Below are 24990 nucleotides of genomic sequence, written 5' to 3'. Positions count from 1 at the left end.
CCAACCTTGAGCGGTCAGCCCCAGGTAGAGTGCAGCAGCAGCTGTCCAGCCTAGAGGGGGCAGAGGCGCAGCGAGGTCCAGAGAAGAGAAGAGAGGAAGCTGTCTCTTGGGCAAATATGCTTCTGGAATCAGCCATTGGACCCAGTTCGGTGATCGGCACAGGCCTGCTAATCACGTTCTCGTTTGCTCTAGCGCCAAGTGAAGGAGCCAAGTAAGAAAATGGTTCTCAAAACTGGCTCATGTCCTAAAGCAGAGAGGGGCAAAAAGGCTGGCCAGGCTCAGGTGTTCCAAACACTAACGCATGCTTGGTTCCAAAATCCGTGGCTGTATTTTTTTGCTGCCTCTACTTTCTCCCGCTCATCTGTATCCTTTCTCCCTGCAGACAATAGGAGGAAACAACTCATGTCCTAGCACCACTTCCGCCATCAGGTTATGCGGGGTGTTGGAGGCATTCAAGCTGAAAGAGGGAAGAGTAACCAGGACAATCACTTCCCTGGCAGCAGCAGTAGCACATGGGGTGTTTGGAGAAGAGCTAAAGCACTCTGGAGCCGGGCAGCAAATACCTCCCCAGTAGAGCCGTCTCTCAGGCCAGGTAAGGGAGATGGAAAGCACCGGTGACAGACCGTGATGTTGGGTGTCTGTCAGTGTGGGGGTAAGGGGAGCCCAGGGGGGCAGGGTGGAGATGAGAAATGCTGTGCCTCTGGAAATAGCTGCTGCAAATGGATTATTTTGCAAACATGGAGCAATCACCCCCAGCAGAAAGCAAGTGACATCGCTGCTCTGTGTAAGCTAGTTGGGAGCACAAATCTGCAGCCCCAAAGGAGGCCATTCCTACACTATTATTAATAACCAATGAGTGGTCCCACGGCACCTTAGAGACTAACCAAAATATAGAGAATCATGAGCTTTCATGGGCAAAACCCACTTCTTCAGGTGGATTGGAGTAGAAATAACAGAAAGCAAGATAAACGCGCACTGATACAGACAGATGGGGGGAGTGGGGATTGGTAGGAGGGAGTAGATGGGGAGAGATGCTGGGAGGGGAGGAGAGAGGCATGCAGAGAGTGGGGAATGGAAGGTTGACTGGAGAGGGCAGAGGCTCCCACTGCTGGGTAAGGCACACAGTGAAGAGAGGCAGAGCGGCTGCTTTAGAGCTGGCTGTGCTGTATACCCAGAACAGTGACACCTTGGGGCAGTGGAACGTTGAGTGCCTCTGGGCACCTGGCAGGAGTGCAGGGTGGGGCCCCTCTCCTGCTGGCCTCAGGGCTCCCTTGACTGTTGCCTGTGCTGGTTCCCTCATCCCGGGGAGCTGCACGCAGGGCCCTGGGAATGAAATAGAAAGTGGGTATTGGGGGCTTTTTTGTTTTTCATCGTGTTCCCAGCGTGGCCCCTAGGACTGAGCAAACGCTGCCTTCCCTCAGCACCTGTATAGCACAGGTGGCAGCAGCCAATGCCAGGAGTGATGCTGAGCCTTGCGTAGGGAGGGCTGCAAGAGTAGCCAGAGACGCTTCTTTTTCTTGTTTTGGGCTTGGCAGGGCAGGGGGCTGCTGCCCACTAACTGCACTGCCCCTCTCAGGCACCTAGAGGGGGTGAGGAAGTGTCTGCAGCTAGATGCCCTGGGACAGGGCAGAACCCTACAGGCGCGCAAGCGTAGTGACAGTATATGGAAAGGGAAAGGGGGGGAAATCTCCCTGCACCAGCTGAGGAGGAGCAGGAGTGCTAGGGGGTGGGAGGGAGCTCTGTTTTCCCCTCTGCGTTAACTGAGCACCCCAGTGGCCCAGCCATCACTCGGGCTCAGGAGAGCACCTGCAGTCGAGAACAGCGGCTTCTTTTAGGTAGGGTCTTTTTGCTTTATGCTAAATAAAATGGGCACAGAACAAGCTGGGGTGGTAATTTGCACCATCATCAAGTCTTGTGGGTCAAGGCTATTACTGCAAAGCACAGGGCATGTATCCCACAGGGCCTGGGTCTCAGTGATACTGGTGTGAGTCCAGAGCAACTCCACAGACGTGAATGGCGTGACTTGTGCTGGTGCGACTAACACCAGAATCTGGCATCTGGAGCACTGCTGCTGTGCTCACGAATCTGCTCTGTCCTGGCTGTGCATCTAGAGCCCCATCACAGGGTGTGAGATGAGCATCCGAGGGCTTCCATGTCCCATCGGTTCAAGCAGCTAAGTAAGGGCTGCGCAGAGGGGTGCTCATCTCAGACCCCCAGTTCTTGGAGGACTGTATTGCTGATGCCAGGGACTCTTTAATGGTGCAGCCAATACAGAAGTGACTTGATCAGGAACATCAGCTGGAGGTCCCCTGCTTGTTCCCTCATCCAGGGACCTCTAGCTCCAGTGTGTTCAGTTTCCAACTCCAGCCATGATAATGGTTCTACAGGTTGAACCTCTCTAATCCGGCACTGTGGTCCGGCAACCTCCATGGTCTGGCGTGATTTTAGTTAGTCAGATGCCCACTTATTAGTCCTGGCTCTCAGTGTTCTGCTGGTATTTATCTCTGATTTACCCCTAAATGTCTTCTAAGAGCCCAGTAAGCAGTGGAAGTGTTGGTAATGCTGCTAGACAATATTGACCTCCTGTGGTTCGGCAAAATCTCTGCTTCAGCACCGGTCAGGTCCCGAGGGTCCTGGACTAGGGAGGTTCAACCTGTACCAGCTCCTCCCTCAGCACCCAGGGGCTCTGGGTGTTACTGTGCTTCCCGTCATCTCCACCAGGGAGAGGGATTCTGCCAGGCAGGGCTGAGCTGAGTGCAGAATCCACCTTCTCTGCTAGTGGCAGTGACTCTGCAGGGATCAGCAAGGCTGAACCGGGCCGCAGCTGGGACATAGAGCTATACAGCTAGAAGCGGCCATGTTTACAGCATAGGTTCCCTGGGCTGTAGGCAAAACTTAACCCAGAGGGGGAAGGGGTGGACAGGAGACTGCAGGGCTGCATTTCCTGCCGGCCAGATCACAGTGTCAGTGTTTTTCTACCACTCTGGTTTGTGTGAGTGAACAAAAGGAGGAAGCTCGGGCTCTTGGCCGTTCCTGTGCTATCCGTGGGCTCTGGGCTACACAGACTTGATTGAGGAGGAGATGGGGGCATGTCTCCTCTGCCATGGAGGAGGACAGGGAGCGAGACCAGGGCCATGAGAACAGGGAGGGAAGCAACAGGAGCAGTCAGAGACACATTGGGGACAGAAGCTTTGGGAGTGTAAAGCTGATACCTTCCTGTAGGTATAGATACTGTTTGACGCTGCCCAAGTCTCTCACTCTGGGGGCTGGAGGGAGTCCAGAGGGTGGGGGAGAGGAGGAAAAATAGACTGGCCTGGAAATCAAAAGGCACAGGCGCATGGAGCAGAATGGGGTGAGGAGAAGAGAATAAAGGAAGGCAGAACAGCAAAAGATGAAGCTTCCCAACGGTGCAACTGATCTGAATGATCATGTTCCTCTTTCACCATGTTGTCATGTCACCCTGGCAGGAAGGAGGACATTGATAGGAAGTGTTGAAAATCCATTGCCAGCCAAAGCCAGACCTGGACATTATTCCAGACCACTGGAAACCCTCCGAACATTTGGAACAAAATATCATCTTAGGTAAGAACCCTAATTCCCTGCTCTCCCACAGTGGGAGCCTTGAGCAGGAAGTCTTGGCCGCTGCGATTTCTGGAAAGCCCTCTGGTCTGCCCAATTCTGGGGAACCTGAATGAAATTTGAGTCTCCTCTCTGGCACAGCAGGATCCACTGGGAAAGCTCCGGGCAACAGGGAGTCAGCCATGGCTCTTCCTCCTGGCAGGGTAATAACTTGTTCAAGCAGCAGGGGACCAGAGAGTAGGAGTCAAATTCAGGTCTGCTGTGTGGCACAGCATTGATCCTTGGGGCAGTGAGGTGACCAGCTCCTATCCAAAACGTTTTAAGAAAAAATGGCAGAGGAGGAGATGGCCTGGGAGTATTGACTGATCACAAGGTGAGTATGAGCCACAGTGCAATGTGGCTGAGAAAAAGGCCAATGCAGCCTTATGGTGCATGAGAAGAGAAGTGTTAGTACCATTATACAAAGCACCGAGACCTCAGCTGGGCAGTGCGTGCAGTGCTCTCCATTTCTAAAAACCCGATGATTGCAAACTGGAGCAGGTGCAGCAAGGAGCTACTAGGATGATTCATGGAACAGAAAAGTTACCTTTGGAGAGGAGACTCATAGAGCGTGGCTTGTTTGGCCCGACCAAATAAAAACCGAGGGGAGAGATGATTGCTCTGTATAAGTGCATCAGAGGGACACACACCAGGGACAAAGAGGAGCTATGCAAGTTAAGGACCAATGCTGGCACAAGCCCAAATGGATATAAACTGGCCAGCAACGAGCTTAGCTTGAAATTAGGTGTAGGTTTCTAACCATCAGAGGAGTGAAGTTCTTGGGCAGCCTTCTGAGGGGAGCAGTGGGGGCACAAAACCTACCTTGTTTCCCCACTGAGTTTGATAAGTTTGTGAAGGGAATGGTCTGATAACACCACCTACACTGGTGTGTGGCCCGGCTGCATCTGCCATTGTAAGTATCCCCCACGACTAGAACACTAGAAGGGGAGGGCTCTAGAGGATTCTTGCCCAGGTGTCTGGTTGGTGGGCCTTGCCCTTATGCTCAGAGACTAATTGATCCCCATATTTGGGGTCAGGAAGGTATTTTTCCCCAGATGTAGTTGGCAGGCACCTTGGGGGATTTTCACCTTCTTCTGCAAGAAGGGGGATCAGTTACTTGCAGGTTTAAATTAGTGTAAATGGTGGATCCTCTGGAACTCAAAATCATTAAATCATGACTTGAGGACGTGAGTAACTCAGCTGGAGGTGAGGGATCTGGCGCAGGAGTGGCTGGGTGAGATTCTGTGGCTACAATTTGCATGATGGTCCCTTCTGGCCTTAAAGTCTGTGGGTACGTCTACACTAGCTCGTTAGTTCAAGCTAGGTAGGGTAATGAGGGCAAGCGGAGTTGCAAATGAAGCCTGGGATTTAAATATCCCGGGCTTCATTTGCATGTTCCCGGGCGCCGCCATTTAAAAATTCCCCTTAGTCCGAACTCCGTGCCTGTGGCTACACGCGGCACGGAGTAGATAGTTTGAATTAAAGATCCTAATAGTGGAGTAACGGTAGTTCGAATTAGGATATTTAATTCGAACTACCTACTCCGTGCTGCGTGTAGCTGCAGGCACGGAGTTCGGACTAAGGGGGATTTTTAAATCGTGGCGCCCGGGAACATGCAAATGAAGCCTGGGATATTTAAATCCCGGGCTTCATTTGCAACTCCGCTTGCCCTCATTTGCGTACCTAGCTTGAACTAACGAGCTAGTGTAGGCGTACCCCTTGAGTCTAAGACACGGTAGCACCTGCTGCCACAGTGCAGTGTGTCCTTAGCTTAGACTGTGGCACTGGAAACATCTGGTCCTGGCCACATCTGGAGGAAGGATACCAAACAGGATGGAGCAGCGGGCTGATCTGGTGACAGCAATTTCTTTGTCCCTATGGGGGTCTGCCACAAGGAAATGCAAGGCTAGCAGGGAGCTTGAGAGGTCATGTCATGCAGCCCCCTGCGCTGAGGTCAGGACCCACACAGGACACCGTCACAAGCAGCTGGTAGCAGATGAGCCATGTGACCTACAGGAAGTGACCTGAGGAAAGATAACAACGTTCCTTTAGCTCAGCCAAAGCCGAGTGAGCTGACGAGCATGTACACTGTTTGAGGGCAAAACAGAAGGGCTAAGAACTGTTTCCATTGAGTCAAAGGCTGATTAAACCTAGACTGATGGGAACATTTTGGCTGCATTATCTTATATCTCCTAATGGGGAGGAGAATTGCTGGGCTGTGGAATAGACCTTTGAGGGTCATGGGTGTGGACAAATTCCCTGGAAACTATAGCATGGGGAATAACAGTTTCAGGGAGGTGTGGATGAGATGGGATCTAGCCTGTTCCCAGCCCTTTTACAACGCGTATGCATCCGTTTCACTCGCAGCCTGCCTTTTATATTGCACAGAGAGACGCTATGTCGAGGCTCTGGATTATGGTCCTTGTTCTGCTGTGGATTCCAGTCCTGGCCACCACACAGTTCCCAGGCAGTGCCCAGTGCCCTGAGAACTGCTCCTGCTTCTTCTCCCAGTGGTTTGTGCGGTGCTCCAATGCCAGCCTTTCCTCTCTGCCCCTTGGCATTCCCAATGCCACGGTGGAGCTCGACCTGCAGCACAACCAGTTCAGCACCCTGTCTGCAGGCTTCTTCCCAGAACTGAATGAGATCAGCAGCCTTTACCTCGGCAGCAGCGGCATCTGCCAGATTGAGCCAGGGGCTTTTACAGGTGTCAAGACTCTGTACCATCTCCACCTGGACAACAACCTCCTGGAGCAGCTCCCAGACGGCGTCTTTCAGAACCTGACAAATCTGATCTTCCTCCACTTGGATCACAACCAGATTACTCACCTCCCGCCAGGTATTTCTGGGTGGGTAGGCCAGTGGCTCTCAGCCATAGGGCTGAGTTTTACCACCAGCTACGTAAAAATCATTCGCAGACTCAGTGAAACTAAAATGTGATATGACTTGTTGATACTGCCCCATATCCTATACGCTGATCGTGTAGCCGTGATATATTTGTATTTTTACAACTGGTTTTATAATCTGGGGCTGTGTCTAGACTGCATCCCTTTTCCGTTAAAGGGATGCAAATTAGACACATCGCAATTGCAAATGAAGCAGGGATTTAAATCCCCCCCGCTTCATTTGCATAAAAATGGCTGCCGCTTTTTTCCGGCTCGGAGCTTTGCTGGAAAAAAGAGCCAGTGTAGACGCAGATCTTTCAGAAAATAAAGCCTTTTCCGAAAGATCCCTTATTCCTCTTAAAATAAGGGATCTTATTCTTAAAAAAAGGAATAAGGGATCTTTCGGAAAAGGCTTTATTTTCCGAAAGATCCACGTCTACACTGGCGCTTTTTTCCGGCAAAGCTCTGAGCCGGAAAAAAGCAGCAGCCATTTTTATGCAAATGAAGTGGGGGGGATTTAAATCCCCGCTTCATTTGCAATTGCGATGTGTCTAATTTGCGTCCCTTTTACGGAAAAGGGATGCAGTCTAGACACACCCAGGGAGTTTTTAAGTGAGGTGAAACCTAGGGGTACGTAAGGCCAAGCAGACTCTTGAAGAAGGGGTCCAGTCATCTGGTGAGGTAAAAAGCCCCGGGGATAGACCCCCCAGCACCACTCTGAGCTGGCTATTTGAGCACCAGCATTCTCAGCCCCACACCTCTTCTCTATTAAAGCCCTGTCCAAGCAGAAGGCCTCACGCTGCTGACAGGATGTGGGCCAGAACTGCCATCGAAGGGTCCTGCGTCTCCATGATACAAAGTCAGCCCTTCCTTCTACCCAGGGGAAAACGGGAGGGAGTAACTCAGGGCTGGGGGGGGAGGGTAAATGGCCAGAGATTATCGAAGCGCAGAACATTTGCTACTGGCTTGACCTCGAGGGGGCGGATCTCTCTCTCCCCCCACCCCAGGTGTGCTCTCTTCCCTGAAGCAGCTCAGTGTCCTGGACCTGAGTTACAACCTACTGCTGGAGCTCTCTGACCAAGCCCTTCACGGCCCCCTCCGGCTGCGTCGGCTCTACCTGAGCGCGAACCAGATCACCAACGTGTCCAGCAGAGCCCTCCCAGGCAGCCTGCGGGCCCTCAGCCTAGACAGGAACCAGCTGGCCAGCGTGCCTGCGGCCATCCGCGCCTCTCCCATGCTCGCCACCCTGCAGCTGAGCGGTAACCCCATCCAGAAGCTAACGTCTCTCTCCTTTGGGAGGAGGCTTCGCTCCCTACGCCAGCTGTACCTGGACAGCCTGGCCCTGGAGCAGGTCACCTCCTTAGCTTTCACCAGGCTGCGCTCGCTGGAGCTGCTGAGCCTGAGGAACAACAGCCTGGAGTCGCTCCCGTCTCTGTTCCCCCTGAAGGGGCTCTCTGCGCTCTATCTGACTGGGAACAAGTGGCGCTGTGACTGCAACCTGATCTGGCTGCGCACCTGGCAGAGGAAGGTGCTCCGGAAAGATCGCAGCCCCGTGGTGTGCAGCTCCCCGGCGGCGCTGCAGGGACAGCTCCTGGCGGATGTAGAGGTAACGGCCTGTGCTTTGAGTACATGCAACTGGCCTGGGGCCAGGGCACCCAGGATTTCCAGGCCAAATCTATCCCCCTTTCGCCCCAAGGGCTGGTAGTGCTGCTCATGGCACCAATACTTTAAAAGGGAAGTGAGTGATGTGACTGGTGCCTTTGCAGATCTCATCACAGCAGGGTGAGGCCTGGCCAGTATGGGATGGGACGCAGACAGTACCATGTGCTGCAGATAACAGACCCCATTCCCCAGGGAGCCAAAACTTGGTCCTTTGACTTGAAAACACGGGCCCCTTCCGCATTGCTGAAAAAGGTCTCTTCTGATTGTAGCTGATAGCAGCTCCCTGACCATGTGTGCTGTGAGCCAGCTCCTGGAGAGCCCAGCCCCCATAGTGCTGCCAGATGGGAGGTAGCACTTTTTTATGGAGGCTTGGGGTGGTCACAGGAAATCCAGAAAGCAACAGGTGTGTGTTAACAGGCAGGCCTGGCATTAATGTGTTTCATGGTTGGGGAATTATAGGGGGCAGGAAGGTGCATACAGGGGGTGGGTTTGGCAGCTGGTGAAGGAAGAAAGAAGCAGATGCACACTCTTCATTTCCTTCCTTTCCCCTCTGCTCAGTCCTCCTCTCCTCCTCCTCTCCCCCTGCCTACCCTAGCTCTTGTGGGGAGCAGCTGGGGCTTCTGGGTTAGGGTGTGACTGCAGAGGTCAGTGCAGAAGGTGCTGGAAGTCAGTATGTAGAGCAGGCTGCAGTTTTTGGCAGGCTCCGGTTCCCACAGTATGTGAGGTATGAATAAAAATAATAGAATTGTTAAAATACAAGCTCGACACAGGTGGCAGGTAATATAGGCAAAGGAGGGGACTGCCTTCCCAAACAGGCTGGGGTGTCCCTGCTCACCACGCTCATGTGAGCAGGGAAAGCTGAGGCCACATAATTGCCCAGTCATCCGGGAAGGCTGGAGCCATGCAGCTGTGGTGTGGCTGCCCAGCTGACCAATTCTCTGACCAGCTGAGAAGGCTGGGGAGCAAATAATTAAGGAATGGATGCAAACAGCTAGAAGATAATAAGGTGATAAGTAACAGTCAGAATGGGTTTGTCAAACCAATCTGATAGCTTTTTTTGATAGGATAACTAGCCTTGTAGAAAATAGGCGGGAAGTGGTAGTTGTGGTATATCTAGACTTTGGTAAAGCTTTTGATACAGTCTTGCATGACCGTCTCATTGATAAACTAGGGAAATACAACCAAGATGGGACAGCTATAAGGTGGGTGCGTAACTGGTTGGATAACCATTCCCAGAGAGTAGTTATCAATGGTTCACAGTCATGCTAGAAGGGCATAACAAGAGGGGTTCCACAGGAATAAGTTATGGGACTGCTTCTATTCAATATCTTCTTCAATGATTTAGATAATGGTATCAAGAGTACACTTATAAAGTTTGTGGATGATACCTAACTAGGAGCTTTGCAGGTGCTCTGGAGTATAGGGTCATAATTCAAAATGATTTGGACAAACTGGAGAAATGATCTGAGGTAAATAGGATGAATTTTAATAAGGACAAAAGCAAAATGCTCCACTTAGGAAGGAACAATCAGTTTCACACATACAGAATGGGAAGGAACTTTCTAGGAAGGAGTACGGCAGAAAGAGATCTAGGGGTCATAGTGGACCACAAGCTAAATATGAGTTAACAGTTTGACAATTGCCAAAAAAAAGCAAACATCGTTCCAGGATGCATTAACAGGAATGTTGTGAGCAAGACACACAAAGTCATTCTTCCACTCTACTCTGCACTGATTAGGCTTCGACTGGAGTATTGTGCCCAGTTCTGGGCACCACATTGCAGGAAAGATGTGGAGAAATTGGAGGAGGTCAAGAGAAGAACAAGAATGATTAAAGGTCTAGAAAATGTGACCTATAAGGAAAGATTGAAAGAACTGGGTTTGTTTAGTCTGGAAAAGAGAAGACTGAGAATGAAAGAGGAACTGATAACAGCTTGCAAGACCTAAACGGATGTTACAAAGAGGAGAGAAAAAAATTATTCTCCTTAACGTCTGAGGATAGGGTAAGAAGCAATGGGCTTAAATTGCAGCAAGGGAGGTGTAGGTTGGACATTAGGAAAAACTTCCCAACTGGTTCAGCACTGGAATAAATTGCCTTAGGGAGGTTGTGGAATCTCCATCACTGGAGATATTTAAGAGCAGATTAGGCAAACATCTGTCCGGGACAAGATGGTGCTTGGTTCTGTTATGAATGACCTCTCTTGGCTCCTTCCAGTTTTACTATTCTACAATTCTTGACTCTCACTTCCTCTCTCTGCCATATCCTTCTTCATCCCCTGTCATGCTCAGGCTCAGCTGGGACTCTGCCCTTCAACTCACACCTCTCCGTCCATTTACCTGCCACGCACAGATGTCTCTTCTGCTATCTGCCTCAGCCTGGGGGGGAACTGGGCCACAGCCATTCAGCCTCCGGTCAATTTTTGCAGCTCAGTTGGCTGCTGGTCTCCTCAGGGGATCAGAGTAGTTTGCAAAAAATGGGCCAAAATGCTGCTGGTAGGTAGGGATGGATCCTGGAAACTGAGTCAGTTCTGGTTCTGAGACACGTAGTCACCCAAAAACAGAGCCACTCTGACATTCTTGCCCATAAAAGACACCTCCCTCCCCCAGCAGTTTGTATCAGAGGTATTAGCTTGGTACCTGGGAACAGTTCTCAGCTGATTCATTTATATTCTTCCAGTCTGAGCATCCCGCTACAATTTTAACTAGATCAGGCATTTTCCACTTCCTGTCCTAACCCCCCCCAAAATAATCTCTCACCGCTGTTTTAGATCAGGGTGCAGGATGGCTAGCCTGTTCCCTCCCAGAAGCCTCTGCCTGTCAGTGGGGAGGAGTTCTCCTTGCCAGTGTTGCATCTGATGTAGGTTTCTTTTCTCCCCTGTCCAGTTACAGAAGCTGACTTGCCCACCTTTTGGGATGGACCCCACCACCCTCAGCCCCTCTGAGAACTCGAATACACCTATGGCCACAGCTCCGCCCAGAGACAGACCTCTCCCTGGGTTTGCTACCACAGTTACCACCACGACCTCCACCACCCAGCCCACTACAAGGATCACTAGCTTCACCGTGCACCTAGCTACCTCTCATCACCGTGTGCTGGAGAAATGGGATCCATGCTTGGCCGACCACATCAGCAGTGTCAGCATCAGGTCCAAAGGCGACAGCTCCCTGGTAGTTAGCTGGTCGTTCTCCAGTGAGCATGACCAGTTTGAGGTGCGGTACACGTCTGACTGGGGTGAGCAGGTGCTGCGGGTGATGGGGGGATTGACAGAGGTGACACTCCATGAACTCCATGCAGGGACTGAGTACAGAGTCTGCATCATCCCCCAGAATGAAAATCTGCCCGAGTGCCAGACCCCTGCTGCCCGGCAGTGCATAGCCGCGCACACAGCCGGCCTTCCTCATGATGCACAGCCTGTGCACGCCCCACTCGGCCACAGCCACTCGGCCGTAGGTATTGGTGTCGCTGTTGCTCTGTTAGGCCTGGCGGCACTGGCCCTGGCTGTCACTTACAGGCTGCGGACACGGCCGATCCAATTCCAGCGCTACTATGATGAAGATGAGTCACGCCCCCATTGCAGGAGCAGCAAGCCAGCCAAGATGACCATGCACCCAGTAGACGAAAGCATGGAGGACGAGGACCGGCACGGTTATATGACCGCTGCCAGCCAGTGCCCAGAGGAGAAGGTAGACGGCACCGTGCGTGCCCCACCCAGACTCATGTCCACACCCACGTATGTGACTCTGTGATTCTAACTGCCCCACGCAACATCCTGCAACAGAGCAGGATGGGTCTGCCACTCACCCAGGGACTCGACAGTCCTGTAACTGCCTCTTGTGACTGACGGGGACAGCAAAGCAGAGCCATAGAAAGCTGAGATGGGAAAAGCCTGTGGCTTAAGGCCCTTTATCCATCCCAGTCCAACCCCACTGCAGCTAGTGCAGCCTTGTTCCTTACAGAGAATCCCAAGGGAGAACAATGCACAGTCTCATCTAAATAGCTTTGATGAGTTGGATCTCCACTGTGGTCCCCCTGTGATTCACAAAGCCATGTGCCTTCTACCTGCAGGGTGATATAGAAAGGCAGAGTCAGTGACTAGTTTCCATTTGACAGGCAACCTCTGCATGGCTGAGGGTTGCTATTTATAGCAAAGCTGGACTGGAAATCTCAGGAGAAGGTAGTTTTGGAGCTCCCCTGCTGTTGCCTGGAGGATTGTTTGCCACTTCTACCAATCCCACCCCAAAAGTAGTTTCTGCTTTGGCATGTAGTTTTACACCCTTAGGCTTCATCTACACTGCAGCTTTTAGCGACAAAATATGCTAATGAGACACTCATTTGCATGAGTTATATCTCATTAGCATATTTTCTGCCATTTGTTTTTGTGCTAGGGGGTTTTGCGCAAAAACAAGCAGTGTGGACTTTTTTGTGCAAAAACCCGGGGAGAGGCATAAGGCTCATACGCAAAACAGGATTTTTGTGCAAAAAAATTCCATGCTGCTTGGCTTTGCGCAAAACAGGATTTTTGTGCAAAAAAATTCCATACTGCTTGGCTTTGCGCAAAACCCCATAGCGCAAAAACAACCGGCAGACAATCTAATGAGATTGTGAGTCCTGCATTAGCATATTTTTTTGCCACAAAAAGCTGCAGTGTACACAAAGCCTTAGACGTGAACGTGGGGTGGGGGGAGGGAGAGAGATATAGGAAGAATCTGGAGGAGCAAAGAAGATAAAATGTTTGCAGCTCAAGTTTGACCACAGCTGAGGCCCAGTGAAAGCCATAGGGAGCCACAGAAGAAGAGAAGGAATTTGCACTAGCCCTGCCTAGCCCATATGAAAGGCTGGGGAGGGGAGCCAGGTGCTACACACTGTGGGGAGAAAGGAAGGAATTGTATTTCTGGTGTAGTACAGGGCTCAGGTCAGTCAATGCCTCTATAACCCTGACATGATGGAGGATAAACAAATCCAGTGGCAACTTGAAGCCTAATAGTTTTATTATGGCATAAGCTTTTGTGAGCTTCACCTCAGTAACATCATTAGTCTTTGAGGTGCCACTGGTCTCCTCATTGTTTTTGCTGAAACCCGTCATAGACATTGTGAATTCCCAGCCAAGCAAGACATTCAGAGCTGTTATTTGTTGGTTGCATTTACCCTGCCTTACCTGCCCACTGCCTTGGTGCAGGTTTTTGAATGTTCCATTTTGTCCAAAATAAAGGCAGGCTGGCAGGTGTGGGAAGGGGGATGGGACTGTTTAAATGCTTTCAAGTTAAAAATAATCTTGTTTTGTTTTCCATTGTGTAGTTTGAAGGGTTCCCCTAAGCTGCACACTCAGAATGAGCAGCCTTTCATCCAAGGCTTCTTATAGCTGTGGGTATCCGCATCCAGCGTTGTGAATATCAATTCTGTATCCATGCAGGGTTCTACTCATGCAGTTGGAGGGGCCCTGCAGAACACTGGACCTTGCTCTGGTCTCCTCACTGCATCTCCCTGCTGGGGATTGGCCTGAAAGGAGCTTGGCCCCACACTTTTCAATCTCATGCTTGAACAGCATTTTGAGCATCTTCCAGACTACTCCACATTCGATTGCTTGGGACTTGCCCCAGTCTACAAGCTGTAGGAGGCTGTGGAATAATCTCCTAGGTGAAGAGGTGCAGAGCCTTTGTAGCACATTCCACTTTCAAAGCACCTACAGAACATTCTTCCTTCCTCCCTCCCATTTAACAAAGGGGGAAACTGAATCAATAGCCATTTGACAAATGGGGAAACTGAGGCAGACAGGGTGAGTGGCTTGCTCAGGGCCACAAAGCAATTGGGGGCAGCACTCTGAAATCGTGTGGGGCAGACCAGCAAGATGTAGCCTCATCAGTTTATTTCATCCCTAATAATCTTTAGACAAACCTCATCCTTTGTCTACAGGCAAAGTCCTAGTCTTTTTCTCCTTGCCCTTCCCTCCTCCCTTCAGAAAGAAGGGGGCTGTGTCTACACTGGCGTGATCTTGCGCAAAAGTGGCTGCTCTTATGCAAAAACTTGCTGCCTGTCTACACTGGCCGCGTGTTCTTGCATAAGTAAACTGATGTTCTTATGTATGAAATCAGGGCTTCTTGCGCCAGAACTCTGATGCTCCCACTCAGGAATAAGCCCTTTTGCGCAACTGTTCTTGCGCAAGAGGCCAGTGTAGACAGGCAAGATGAATTTCTTGCGCAAGAAACCCCTATGGTTAACATGGCCATCAGAGCTTTCTTGCGCAAGAGAGGGTCTACACTGGCATGGATGCTCTTGTGCAAAAGAACATGCCAGTGTAGACGCTCTCTTCTGGAAGAGATTTTGCTCAAGAATTCTTCCCCAAAAGAATTCTTGCACAAGAAGCTGCCAGTGTAGACGTAGCCGTGTTGTCCAGCTCAGCTCCTGCCTGGCATGGCGACCAACAAGGCACAGCTCTGCCTTTCCTCTGTGGCACTTTTGTTTGCTGGACTAATAAAGCACCCATTGAAGCAGTTGCATATTGTCGTGTTGCTCTTCTGTCGTTAGATGACTGGCATGCAAGAACACCTAGTTAGATAGAATTTGGAACTGGGGAGAGAACACAGACAGGTGCTGCGCCAGGGCACCAGTTGGCCGTCAGCACACCTTGGTAGAGCCCGAAAGGCAGGGGATGAGACTCAACCAGCAGCCTCTGGGGAGTGGTTGGACTTAACAGTTATAGGGGTCAACTCAATGGTTCATCAAGCCCAGAATCCTGTCTTCTGATATTGGCTTGTCCCAGCTGCTTCAGGAGTGAAGAGACTAGGAAAGGGGTGGGGAAGCTTTTTCGGGTCTGGGGCTGCTGACCCACAGAAAAATCAGGTGGTGGGAGGGGGCTGCAAAGAGAAGCAAAAAAACCAACCAACCAACCAACCCCAAAGCAAGCCCTCACTGACATAGCCCCCAACTCCCACACCAGACTGGTGGGAGGACCAGACTTGTAGACTTTGCATGCTCCAAGCCCACAAAGGGACAGTGGGGACCTGGAGTACCAACGTGGGCTCCCCAATGGTGGGGGGGGGGGCCCATAGCAGCAGGGGCCGTATCCAGGTTCCCCACCCCTGGACTCGGGCAATTTATCGCCCCAGGGAGGCTAGGGCCACCAAGCATTGTGTGCCTGGCCATCTTGGCTAATAGCTATTGAGGTACCTAGCGTCCATGAATTTATCTAAATTTTTTTACGCTGGTTACATTTTTTTCTCTTCCCATTCTCCCATGTCAAGTGCCACATCTTGTGTGAAGTACTTTTTTTTTCTTGTTTGAAACCTGCTATATGTTAATTGAGTGACCTCCACCCCCTCCGGGTTTTGTATTTTGTTAAGGGGTAAATAACTCACTTTCTCCATAATATTCATGATTTTATAGACCACTACTGTATTCCCCTATACATCTTGGAAAAAAGACTGAGAAGTCCCAGTTTTTTTAATCACGCCTCTTATAGCAACTGTTCCAAACTGTTGGCGAAAGACAGGCTTTTAGGTATCTTGAAAGCTTGGCTCTCACCAAGTTCACAAAGCTGTTTACCTTGCTCACCTTGTCTATCTAAGCGCGTGGGCCTCACATGGCCACAACACTACTTCCAATAGTTGCCCATCTTCATGTGCTATAACTGAATGGGACTTTTTCATTTGTCTCTCTCTTCCTGCCTGTACATTATCTCTGGACATCCACTTTAACAATCCTCCCCCCAGGACTGTGGCTGTCCAAATCATCTGCTCTTCCACACCTGTCAGCTTCCCTGAGCCCATCATTTAAAAAATCCCTCTGCCATTAATTTTACATGCCAGCAACATGCTGCCATTAGAGCCTGGTGTAAGCTGGAGCCTGGTGTAGGACGATGCTGCTGCAGTGGACTGGTACCTAGGTGCAAATAAACCTGTGCCAGCAACCAGCCAGCCTTAGCCACAAGCTATGGAGGCTGAATGCCCCTAAAACTGGACCCTGCCTCAGCTGTATAGCTAGAGGCTCAGGCAAACCTATGCACGGTTTAGTTTGCTTAGCCACGCGCCAGCCCCTTACCAGTTAACCCCCCGGGCCTAGTCCTCACATTGGTGATAGCAGGCACAAGATGCAAAGGGACATGAGCCATGGTCCACCTTTGTCTAGCTTCCCACAGCTTTGGCACAGAATAACTTTGCCCTAAAGCAACTAGCACCGGCCAACTTGCGCAGGGCCATGCCACACTGACCCCCCAGCCATCTGCCCTGTGGTGCCACCAAACGGCTGCTGATACCACCATGAGCCTAGAGGCCCAAGCTGAAGACGTGCCTCTGGCAGTGCCTAACGGGCTGCAGGCAGCGTTTTACCAACCAGTGTGACATGGCCTTCTGCAGGTGGCACAGGCCATTGGCTCTCAAAGGCCGTGGTGCAGGGAGACAGCCCACTAGGTGCATGGGGCACCTCAAAATATAGTATAAAAGTAACTGAAGCAAAGTAGAACACACACTAACCCAGGCATGGGCAATAATTTTTGATTGGGGGGGTGGGGGGGAGGTACACCACATGTCTATAGAGATACTGTGGGGACCAGGATGCAGGAGACGATGTGGGAGCCGAGGGGGAGTTTGGGTGGAGCTGGCTATGATCTGGGATGCAGGGGCTGGTGGGGATATGGGTGCAGGTGAGGACTGTGGCCTGGAGAGGGGCTTAGGAAGGGGTGGAAGAAGGGGTAGAAGGTCTGGGTGGGAGTTGAGATAGACTCATAGACTCCAAGGTCAGAAGGGACCATTATGATCATCTAGTCTGACCCCCTGCACAGTGCAGGCCACAAAATCTCACCCACCCCTCCTAGAATAATCCTCTCACCTATATCTCAGATATTGAAGCCTTCAAATACTTTGAAGACCCCAAGATGCAGAGAATCCTCTAGCTGTGATCTGTACCCCATGCTACAGAGGAAGGCGAAAAACCTCCAGGGCCTCTGCCAATCTACCCTGGAGGAAAATTCCTTCCCGACCCCAAATATGGCGATCAGCTAAACCCTGAGCATGTGGGCAAGACTCATCAGCCAGACACCCAGAAAGTTCTCTATAGTAACTCCTATCATCCCTCCATTGACCTATTTCCCACTGATAATGGTCAATTAGTTACCAAGATCATGTTATCTCATCAAATCATCCCCTTCATAAACCCATCTAGTTTAATCTTGAAACCAGATAGATCTTTTGCCCCCACTACTTTCCCTTGGAAGGCCGTTCCAGAACTTCACTCCTCTAATGGTTAGAAACCTTTGTCTAAATCTCAAGTCTAAACTTCCTACTAGCCAGCTTATATCCATTTGTTCTTGTGTCCACATTGGTATTAAACTTAAATAATTCCTCTCCCTCCCTGGTATTTATCCCTCTAATATATTTTAAAAGTGCAATCATGTCCCCCCTCAGCCTTCTTTTGGTTAAAGTAAACAAGCCAAGCTCCTTGAGTCTCCTTTCATAAGACAGGTTTTCCATTCCTCAGATCATCCTAGTGGCCCTTCTTTGTAGCTGTTCCAGTTTGAATTCATCCTTCTTAAACATGGGAGACCAGAACTGCACACAGTATTCCAAATGGGGTCTCACCAATGCCTTGTATAATGGGACTAACACCTCCTTATCCCTACTGGAAATACCTCACTTAATACATCCCAAGATCATATTAGCCTTTTTCACGGCCATGTCACAATGGCGGCTCATAGTCATTCTATAATCAACCAGGACTCCGAGGTCCTTCTCCTCCTCCGTTACTTCCAACTGATGTGTCCCCAGCTTATAACTAAAATTCTTGTTATTAATCCCTAAATGCATAACCTTACACTTCTCACTATTAAATTTCATCCTATTGCTATCACTCCAATTTACAAGATCATCCAGATCTTCCTGTATGATATCCCGATCCTTTTCTGAATTGGCAATAGCTCCCAACTTTGTGTCATCTGCAAATTTTATTAGGACACTTCCACTTTTGGTGCCAAGATCAACAATAAAAAGATTAAATAAAATTGGCCCCAAAACTGATCCCTGAGGAACTCCGCTAGTAACCTTCCTCCAACCTGACAGTTCACCTTTCAGTATGACCCGCTGTAGTCTCCCCTTTAACCAGTTGCTTATCCACCTCTCAACTTTCATATTAATCCCTATCTTTTCCAATTTAACCAATAATTCCCCATGTGGTACTGTATGAAATGCCTTACTAAAGTCAAGGTAGATTAGATCCACTGCATTTCCTTTATCTAAAAAAATCTGTTACTTTCTCAAAAAAGGAGATCAGGTTGGTTTGGCACGATCTACCTTTTGTAAAACCATGTTGTAATTTGTCCCAATTGCCATTAGCCTCAATGTCTCTAACTACTTTCTCCTTCAAAATTTTTTCCAGGATATTACATACTACAGATATCAAACCAACAGGCCTATAGTTACCCGGGTTGCTTTTTTTCCCTTTCTTAAAAATCGGAACTATATTAGCAATTCTCCAGTCAAATGGTACAACCCCTGAGTTTAGAGATTTATTAAAAAATTTTGCTAATGGACTTGCAAGTTCATGTGCCAGTTCCTTTAATATTCTTGGATGAAGACCATCTGGACCCCCCGATTTACTCCCATTAAGCTGTTCAAGTTTGGCTTTCACCTCGGATATGGTAATATCCACCTCCTTATCCTCAGTCCCATTTGTTAACTTATTATCCCTAAGATCTTCATTAGCCTCATTAAAGACTGAAGCAAAGTGTTTGTTCAAATATTGGGCCATTCCTAGATTATCCTTAACCTCCACTCCATCCTTAGTAATTAGTGGTCCTACTTCTTCTTTTTTTGTTTTTTTCCCTATTTATATGGCTATAAAACCTTTTACTATTGGTTTTAATTCCCTTTGCAAGCTCCAACTCTACCTGACTTTTAGCCTCTCTCACTTTATCCCTACATGCTCTAACCTCAATAAGGTAGCTTTCTTTACTGATCCCTCCCATTTTCCACTCCTTATATGCTTTCTGCTTTTTCTTAATCACCTCTCTGAGATGTAGGAGAGGGTAAAGATTCAGGAGGATTCTGGCCTTGGGGAGCGTTTAGAAGGGGGTGCAGGGTCTGGGAGGGAATAGGGGAGCAGACTCTGGCTAAGAGGCACTCAGCTAAGCAACTGGAAGGGGGGTGGAGGAAGAGAGAAGCTTTAATGTATTGCCCACCCCCCAGCAAAATCTCTGAAAATTTTGCTGTGGCAGGGGAAGTGTGCACTAAGGAGAGGTGCAGTTGTGCAGGTCATACACAGCCACACACACTAGCTCACTGGACTAGGCCAGCTAGTCAAGGCCACACCCTATGCAGCAACATGCCAGGAGCAGCCAGCAGGAGTTAGCTGGGGTAAGGGCAGCATCTTTGCCTTGGACAGGCTTCCTGGGGGCTAAGGATGGAGTCCCTAGCCCTCATTCAGCACTGTGTGCTTTAGCACTGAGCTTTCCCACAAGCTAGGCAGAACAAGCTGCTCATCAGCAATCACGTTACAGCCACTTCTCCCTCAGAGGCAGCAGCGTTTGTTAAGGCCAAGATAGGCCCTTATTACATATGCTCAAAGGGGAGGGGCTCCTTGCCCTAACTTTCCATGGCAAAGATTTCTGGCAAAATTCCCAGAACTGCACTATAGTGAACAATAATGTGCCTGGGGAGCAAGGAAGAATATCAGAAAATTAGCTGAGGGGCACATTAAATAAGCCATCACCGCCTCTCCTTTACAACACCCCAGGAAATCGCCTGGTGGGCAGGAACCTCAGACTTCAACACATGTGTAGGGTCACTTACTGAGGTGCCAGTCACACTCAGATCTGCAGCGTCACCTGTGGGTACAGAGCCCTCACCTCTATTTTAACTTGCTTAGAGATCCTCAGCTAGTTCTTGGCACTGAAGCTGCGAGGGGCTCACACTTCCAAGCGGAGACTCTTCTGGGAATTTATTCCAGCCCCCAAGTGTCAATCGCCTTCTTTCTTTACTGCTCCCATGTGAGCACGCTGAGTAGGGACCCAGCTCCACGATTCAACTGAGTCTACTCATTTCTAAACCAAGCCTGTTTTAATTGGGAAGTGGGGGTAAGAGAACATAGGCTCTGGCAATATCACAATGAACAGGCAAAAACCACGGGGGTCAGGTCTACTGGAGGGAGATCCACTCTAGAGTAGCAGGGGATTAGCAGATTAAAAAAAAGATGGGTCACACAGGCCCCACTCTCCAGTTAGATTAGGAATGCAAGCCTGGAGCAGCAGGAGACAGCTGGGCAATTTTAGAACCATAGAGAAGCAGACACCACTGCTGCTATTTCCAGCTGCATGGCCCAGGGCAGCATGAGATAGAAGCCACAGCACCATGCAAAAGCTCCGCTTACTACAGCTGCTGCTTCTTCAGAGAAACCCCATGTCCAGCACCTTCTGCCTGGCAGTAGCTTAGGCACAAGCCCTGTTGGCCCCAGTGAGTGCAATGGACCCATCTCTTTCCCATTTATGGAGAGCACTGCAGCCCCATGGAGGATCAGTTCTGGCCCATGGCCTGCCCTCAAGCCCATGGAATTCACTTTGGAAGTGGGACCATCAATTAAAAAAAAAAAATGGAAAAACAAAGTAAAAAACCATCAGCAGGATTCCTCCGAGATTGTTAAAGCAGAAGGACAGACATCCCTGTGAGAGACAGCCAGCATGTTTCCATGGGTGCAGACATCCTCTCCCACCAGCTGGCTAAGAGCTCTTGCTGATAAAAGTCCTAGGAGGGGGAAGAAGCACAGCTGTGCTTCCACTACAGCTGGTGGAGGGTTTGCAGCAGCTTGTGGCGGGCAAAAGAACAGGAATCCAAAGCACGGTTGGGTCTGCAGAGAAAGGAGAGAAGAGAAAAAGGTCATGTAAAAGCTGCCCTGACTGGGCTTTAATCATTGCATACCAGCCCTCTGTGAGTTAATGGGCTCAGTGACACAGGATGGAGCCAGAAACTCAAGAATCAGCCAGCTTGACTATTTACCTGCAAGGGACTTAGACAGGGCCTTGCAAGGTGTAGGAATCACTGCACTGAACAAGCCCATTGCTCCATCTAGTTCTGAATCCCACCTCAGGCAGTGGTCAGTGTTAGCTTCCTGCCCCCCATATAGTGTATTGTGTGTCACTATTGTACAAGTGGCCTGAGGCATGAGTACTGATTAGCCCTGTAATGGTTCTTCTAGAGGAACCATGGTATAGTTACACAAACTTGCTCATCCTCCTTTCCTGAAACTTACCAAGCCAGCTGGCCTCTTACTTCTGTACAGGGCATAAGGGCAGAGATTGCTAGTTACCACTGCAATAGGTTTTCACAGGCACATCCTTTGTACGCATTCACTACTTAGGCAGGAACTCTCCATGCTTTGTACCCACCAGTGTTCTCTGTAAGCTGTGCACTTGTGTGGCCACTCAGGAGAGATTCAAATGCTGTGCAGCTGACTAGCAGAGGGTATGTCTACACTACCCCGCTAGTTCGAACTAGCGGGGTAATGTATGCATACCGCACTTGCTAATGAAGCCCGGGATTTGAATTTCCCGGGCTTCATTAGCATAAGCGGGGAGCCGCCATTTTTAAATCCCCGCTGCTTCGAACCCCGTGTAGCGCGGCTACACGGGGCTCGAACTAGGTAGTTCGGACTAGGGTCCTATTCCGAACTACCGGTACTCCTCGTGAAACGAGGTGTACCGGTAGTTCGGAATAGGCACCCTAGTCCGAACTACCTAGTTCGAGCCCCGTGTAGCCGCGCTACACGGGGTTCGAAGCAGCGGGGATTTAAAAATGGCGGCTCCCCGCTTATGCTAATGAAGCCCGGGAAATTCAAATCCCGGGCTTCATTAGCAAGTGCGGTATGCATACATTACCCTCCTAGTTCGAACTAGGAGGGTAGTGTAGACATACCCAGAGTGCCCACAGCCAGGTTTTTGTTTCTACTGGTGATGCACATTTGAACGTGCCTTGGTGCACATAAATATTTATTCCACCCATGGACGGAAAAGATTGGAGGGAACATACCATCACTGAAAACATTCTGACCAACTCCACCCCCATCCCAGTCACAGAACAGCAACGTGTGCCATGATCCATCTGAGAGAAGTGGGATTCAACTGAAGCCTGGAACATTGAAACAAGGGACAGAGCAGCATCTCCTGGCTGGTAGCTGTGCACTTCAAGGTGTTTGACAAGAGGCAGGGCCCTGTATACTCTACGATCCACTGGACCAAATTCTCCAGCACTGTTATAGCATTGCCTCTCCATACCTGCCCCAACACACAACTGGCGGTGCTGAAGATGCCCACTGATGTACAATTCATTATATGACTTTGGATGAGGGATTTTTCACTGTTCTCCAACTAGCCCCGCTTGGTTTAGAAAAGGGAGAACTTGAACTAGTGAAGTGAACTGTATCAGAGTTCCCTGAACAGCAGTTGCCTGCACTTAAGGCTCCCTTTCTCCTGAGCTGGATGCTTCCTCGGGCTCCCTGCTGCCTGGTTCTATAGAACAGCAAAGGGATCATGTAATTTGTACACAATCCCTCTCTCCTCACCCCTTGTGGGGAACAGAGCTGAGAGAGGCAACTGCAGGCAAGTCCCAGCAAGGTTGGGGCACAAAACAAAATGGTGAGGGCTTAATTGGAGCGAGCTAATGAATTCTGCAGTATCTTGAGTGGGAGGGGGGGGGAAGGAGGGCAGAAATTCCAGTCAGAGGATCAGCCCTCAGCACCCATCAGGGCACTCTGTTCAGGCCCTTTGTGGAGTCAGATGGGCAGCGCTTCTATACCTTTGAGGTTCTCTTACTCTCAATAATCAAAGCTAGAAACAATTTAAAAGGACAAATTGTCTCTCTGAATGAGTTCTATGGACAATCCCTTGTCGCCAAAGTCCTGTGGGCCCTGGCTATGAGCATTTATAACTTCTCCTACTGAAGCAGGGAGAGCCTGGAAATTCAAGAGGTGCAGCCCCTTGTACTGCGAGGTAATGGAGCTTGTAGGCACAGCAAGCAACAGCAGCTTTGACTGAAGCAACTCACAGGAACTCTGTTGCTCCACAAGCCCATTACAAAGGTGCTGATACGTTGACAAGGGCAGGAAGGCTGCTGGAGTGGAGGCTCGGACCAATGAGCCAAAAAGGCTGCATAAATCCCCCAGAGAAGCTGAGAAAGGCTGTTACCTGAGCGCTCCAATGAGCAAAAGATGGCTCTGTAGTGAGCTGGACCGGACCAGACAAGACAAGACAAGCCCCTCAGCATCTGAGTTTCAGGCAAACTGAGGACACAGATGACTCTGGGATTACCAAGAGCTTTTATGAAGTCCTTTGGACACACACAGCAATTCTCTAGAGAACCTGCATAGCTTCCAGTTCCCTCTAACTCCCACAGCCAGGGCATTAAATGCAAAGGCAAAGAAAACAAGCCCTGAACCACAAAATATGCTCTCCTGCAGGGTTGTCTTGGCCTTATTGCACATCTTCCTCATATTACTGCCCACCATAGGTTAGCACTGGGAAGGAAGCTTTCATTTGGACAGCGGCATGGCTTCACTGCTTGACTCTGCAGATTTGGTACTAGCTTGTTTTTTCCTTTTGCTCTCACCATTTACAAAAACATTTCCTTTGCAAAAGTCACTTGGCTGTTGATTTGACAGTTACAGTAAGACACGCATATACCTCCCTCTGTTGCCACCCCTGCTCTTTTCCCCCCATCCTCTGAAAAACTAGACTTCTCCTCTTCCCCATTTTTAAGCAAGGCTGGCAAATGCCAGCCTGCAGTTGCAGGCTGGCGTTTTGCCATTGACATCAATGGAGACAAGTTTTCACTCTGGAAGCCCTACCCATTTATACCAGGCCTGTCACTGGGGTACCCAAATGTCTAGATGAGTGGCTCTCAACCTGCAGCCCAATCAGCACACAGCTGCAGCCCACACACCAGTCTTAGGGCCACACAGATAGGATGTATACAGTGGGGGTGTGGTCACACAGGTAAATCATTTGAGAACCACTGATCTAAATGCAGCAAAATCATGGCTGCCATTGTGCTTAGTGCACTGTGGGCATAGCTCAGACCGAGCCATGAATTAATTCAATATGCCCAGTCACCGGACACTGTCAGTCAGAGGTTATGGTGCACAAGAAACATGTTATTGGTGCACCTGACTCTATAGCAGATCCCAGGAAGTGTCACTTAGAAATGTGTGTGTCACAGGCAGCAGCACAAGGCTGGAAGTCTGGGATAGGAACACCGCTCCCTTGGTCATTTTAAATTGACAGGTTCGGTGACTGGAGGGCTTGGGGGGCAGTGCAGTTCCTGCTCCTCTTTACATGAGGAGAGGCAGCTTCAGTGCTAGAAAGGTGGTAAAGGAAGGACAGGACTGCGACTGCTACTGCTGCTTGTTTGTTACAGCCTGCCCTCCTACCTGTTCCCTTCAGCAGAAACTGTTCTGGCCAGCCCCCCGTTTCCTCATCCTTCCTTTGGGGACTGCAACAACCATGCCCAGGCATGAGCGAAAGGTGAAAAGCTGTAGGAGAGAGGTGAAAAGCTGATATAGTCTCTCCCCTTCTCCTGGAGAGATGGAGGGAGAAGGGATAAGAACTGGAAGCTCAGGCTGGTCTAGGGACAAGAATTCAGACAAGCCATTAACAAGAGCATTGGAATTCACAGACCATAGATCTAAGCATTCCAGTTCCTCCACCCAACTCCGTTTAACTTCAGTTCTGACAGGACAACCGCACTTGCTTTGATCAGGCTGACATTAGGCAGAGCCAGACAAGGACTTCTTCCCTCGCTCTTTTCATATTACCACTGGCATTTGATCCTCGTGCTAAAGAGCAGCTGTAGCAGTTCAG

General features: G+C 49.8%; 2 protein-coding genes across 6 annotated transcripts in view; one reads left to right on the top strand and one right to left on the bottom strand.

Annotated features, from left to right (window-relative positions):
• The first annotated feature begins 432 nt into the window (after positions 1 to 432).
• On the top strand, positions 433 to 14653 carry LOC102452389 (uncharacterized). 2 transcript variants are annotated; one of them, XM_006123957.5, is made up of 5 exons: positions 433 to 592; positions 3468 to 3582; positions 6007 to 6454; positions 7508 to 8106; positions 11045 to 14653. In XM_006123957.5, the coding sequence occupies exons 3-5, from the start codon at positions 6016 to 6018 to the stop codon at positions 11906 to 11908; spliced, it is 1902 nt and encodes a 633-aa protein (XP_006124019.3). In that variant the 5' UTR covers positions 433 to 592; positions 3468 to 3582; positions 6007 to 6015; the 3' UTR covers positions 11909 to 14653. The 2 variants fall into 2 exon arrangements, with proteins under 2 accessions (XP_006124019.3, XP_006124020.3); XM_006123958.5 differs by lacking the exon at positions 3468 to 3582.
• Positions 14654 to 20184: 5531 nt separating this feature from the next.
• The window catches only part of RANGAP1 (Ran GTPase activating protein 1), a 36046-nt gene continuing 31240 nt past the window's right edge, over positions 20185 to 24990 (bottom strand). For all 4 annotated transcript variants that reach the window (XM_075936259.2, XM_089781047.1, XM_075936276.2 and 1 more), the window contains one exon: positions 20185 to 20987. In XM_075936259.2, the coding sequence (XP_075792374.2) occupies positions 20918 to 20987 (70 nt within the window). In that variant the 3' untranslated portion in view covers positions 20185 to 20917. The remainder of the gene's footprint in view (positions 20988 to 24990) is intronic.

Source organism: Pelodiscus sinensis, chromosome 1 (genome assembly GCF_052426305.1).
Source record: "Pelodiscus sinensis isolate ZL-2025 chromosome 1, ASM5242630v1, whole genome shotgun sequence".
Taxonomy (NCBI): Eukaryota; Metazoa; Chordata; order Testudines; family Trionychidae; genus Pelodiscus; species Pelodiscus sinensis.
Note: the sequence above shows the minus strand (reverse complement) of the source record. Positions and strands in the feature narration are given on the sequence as shown.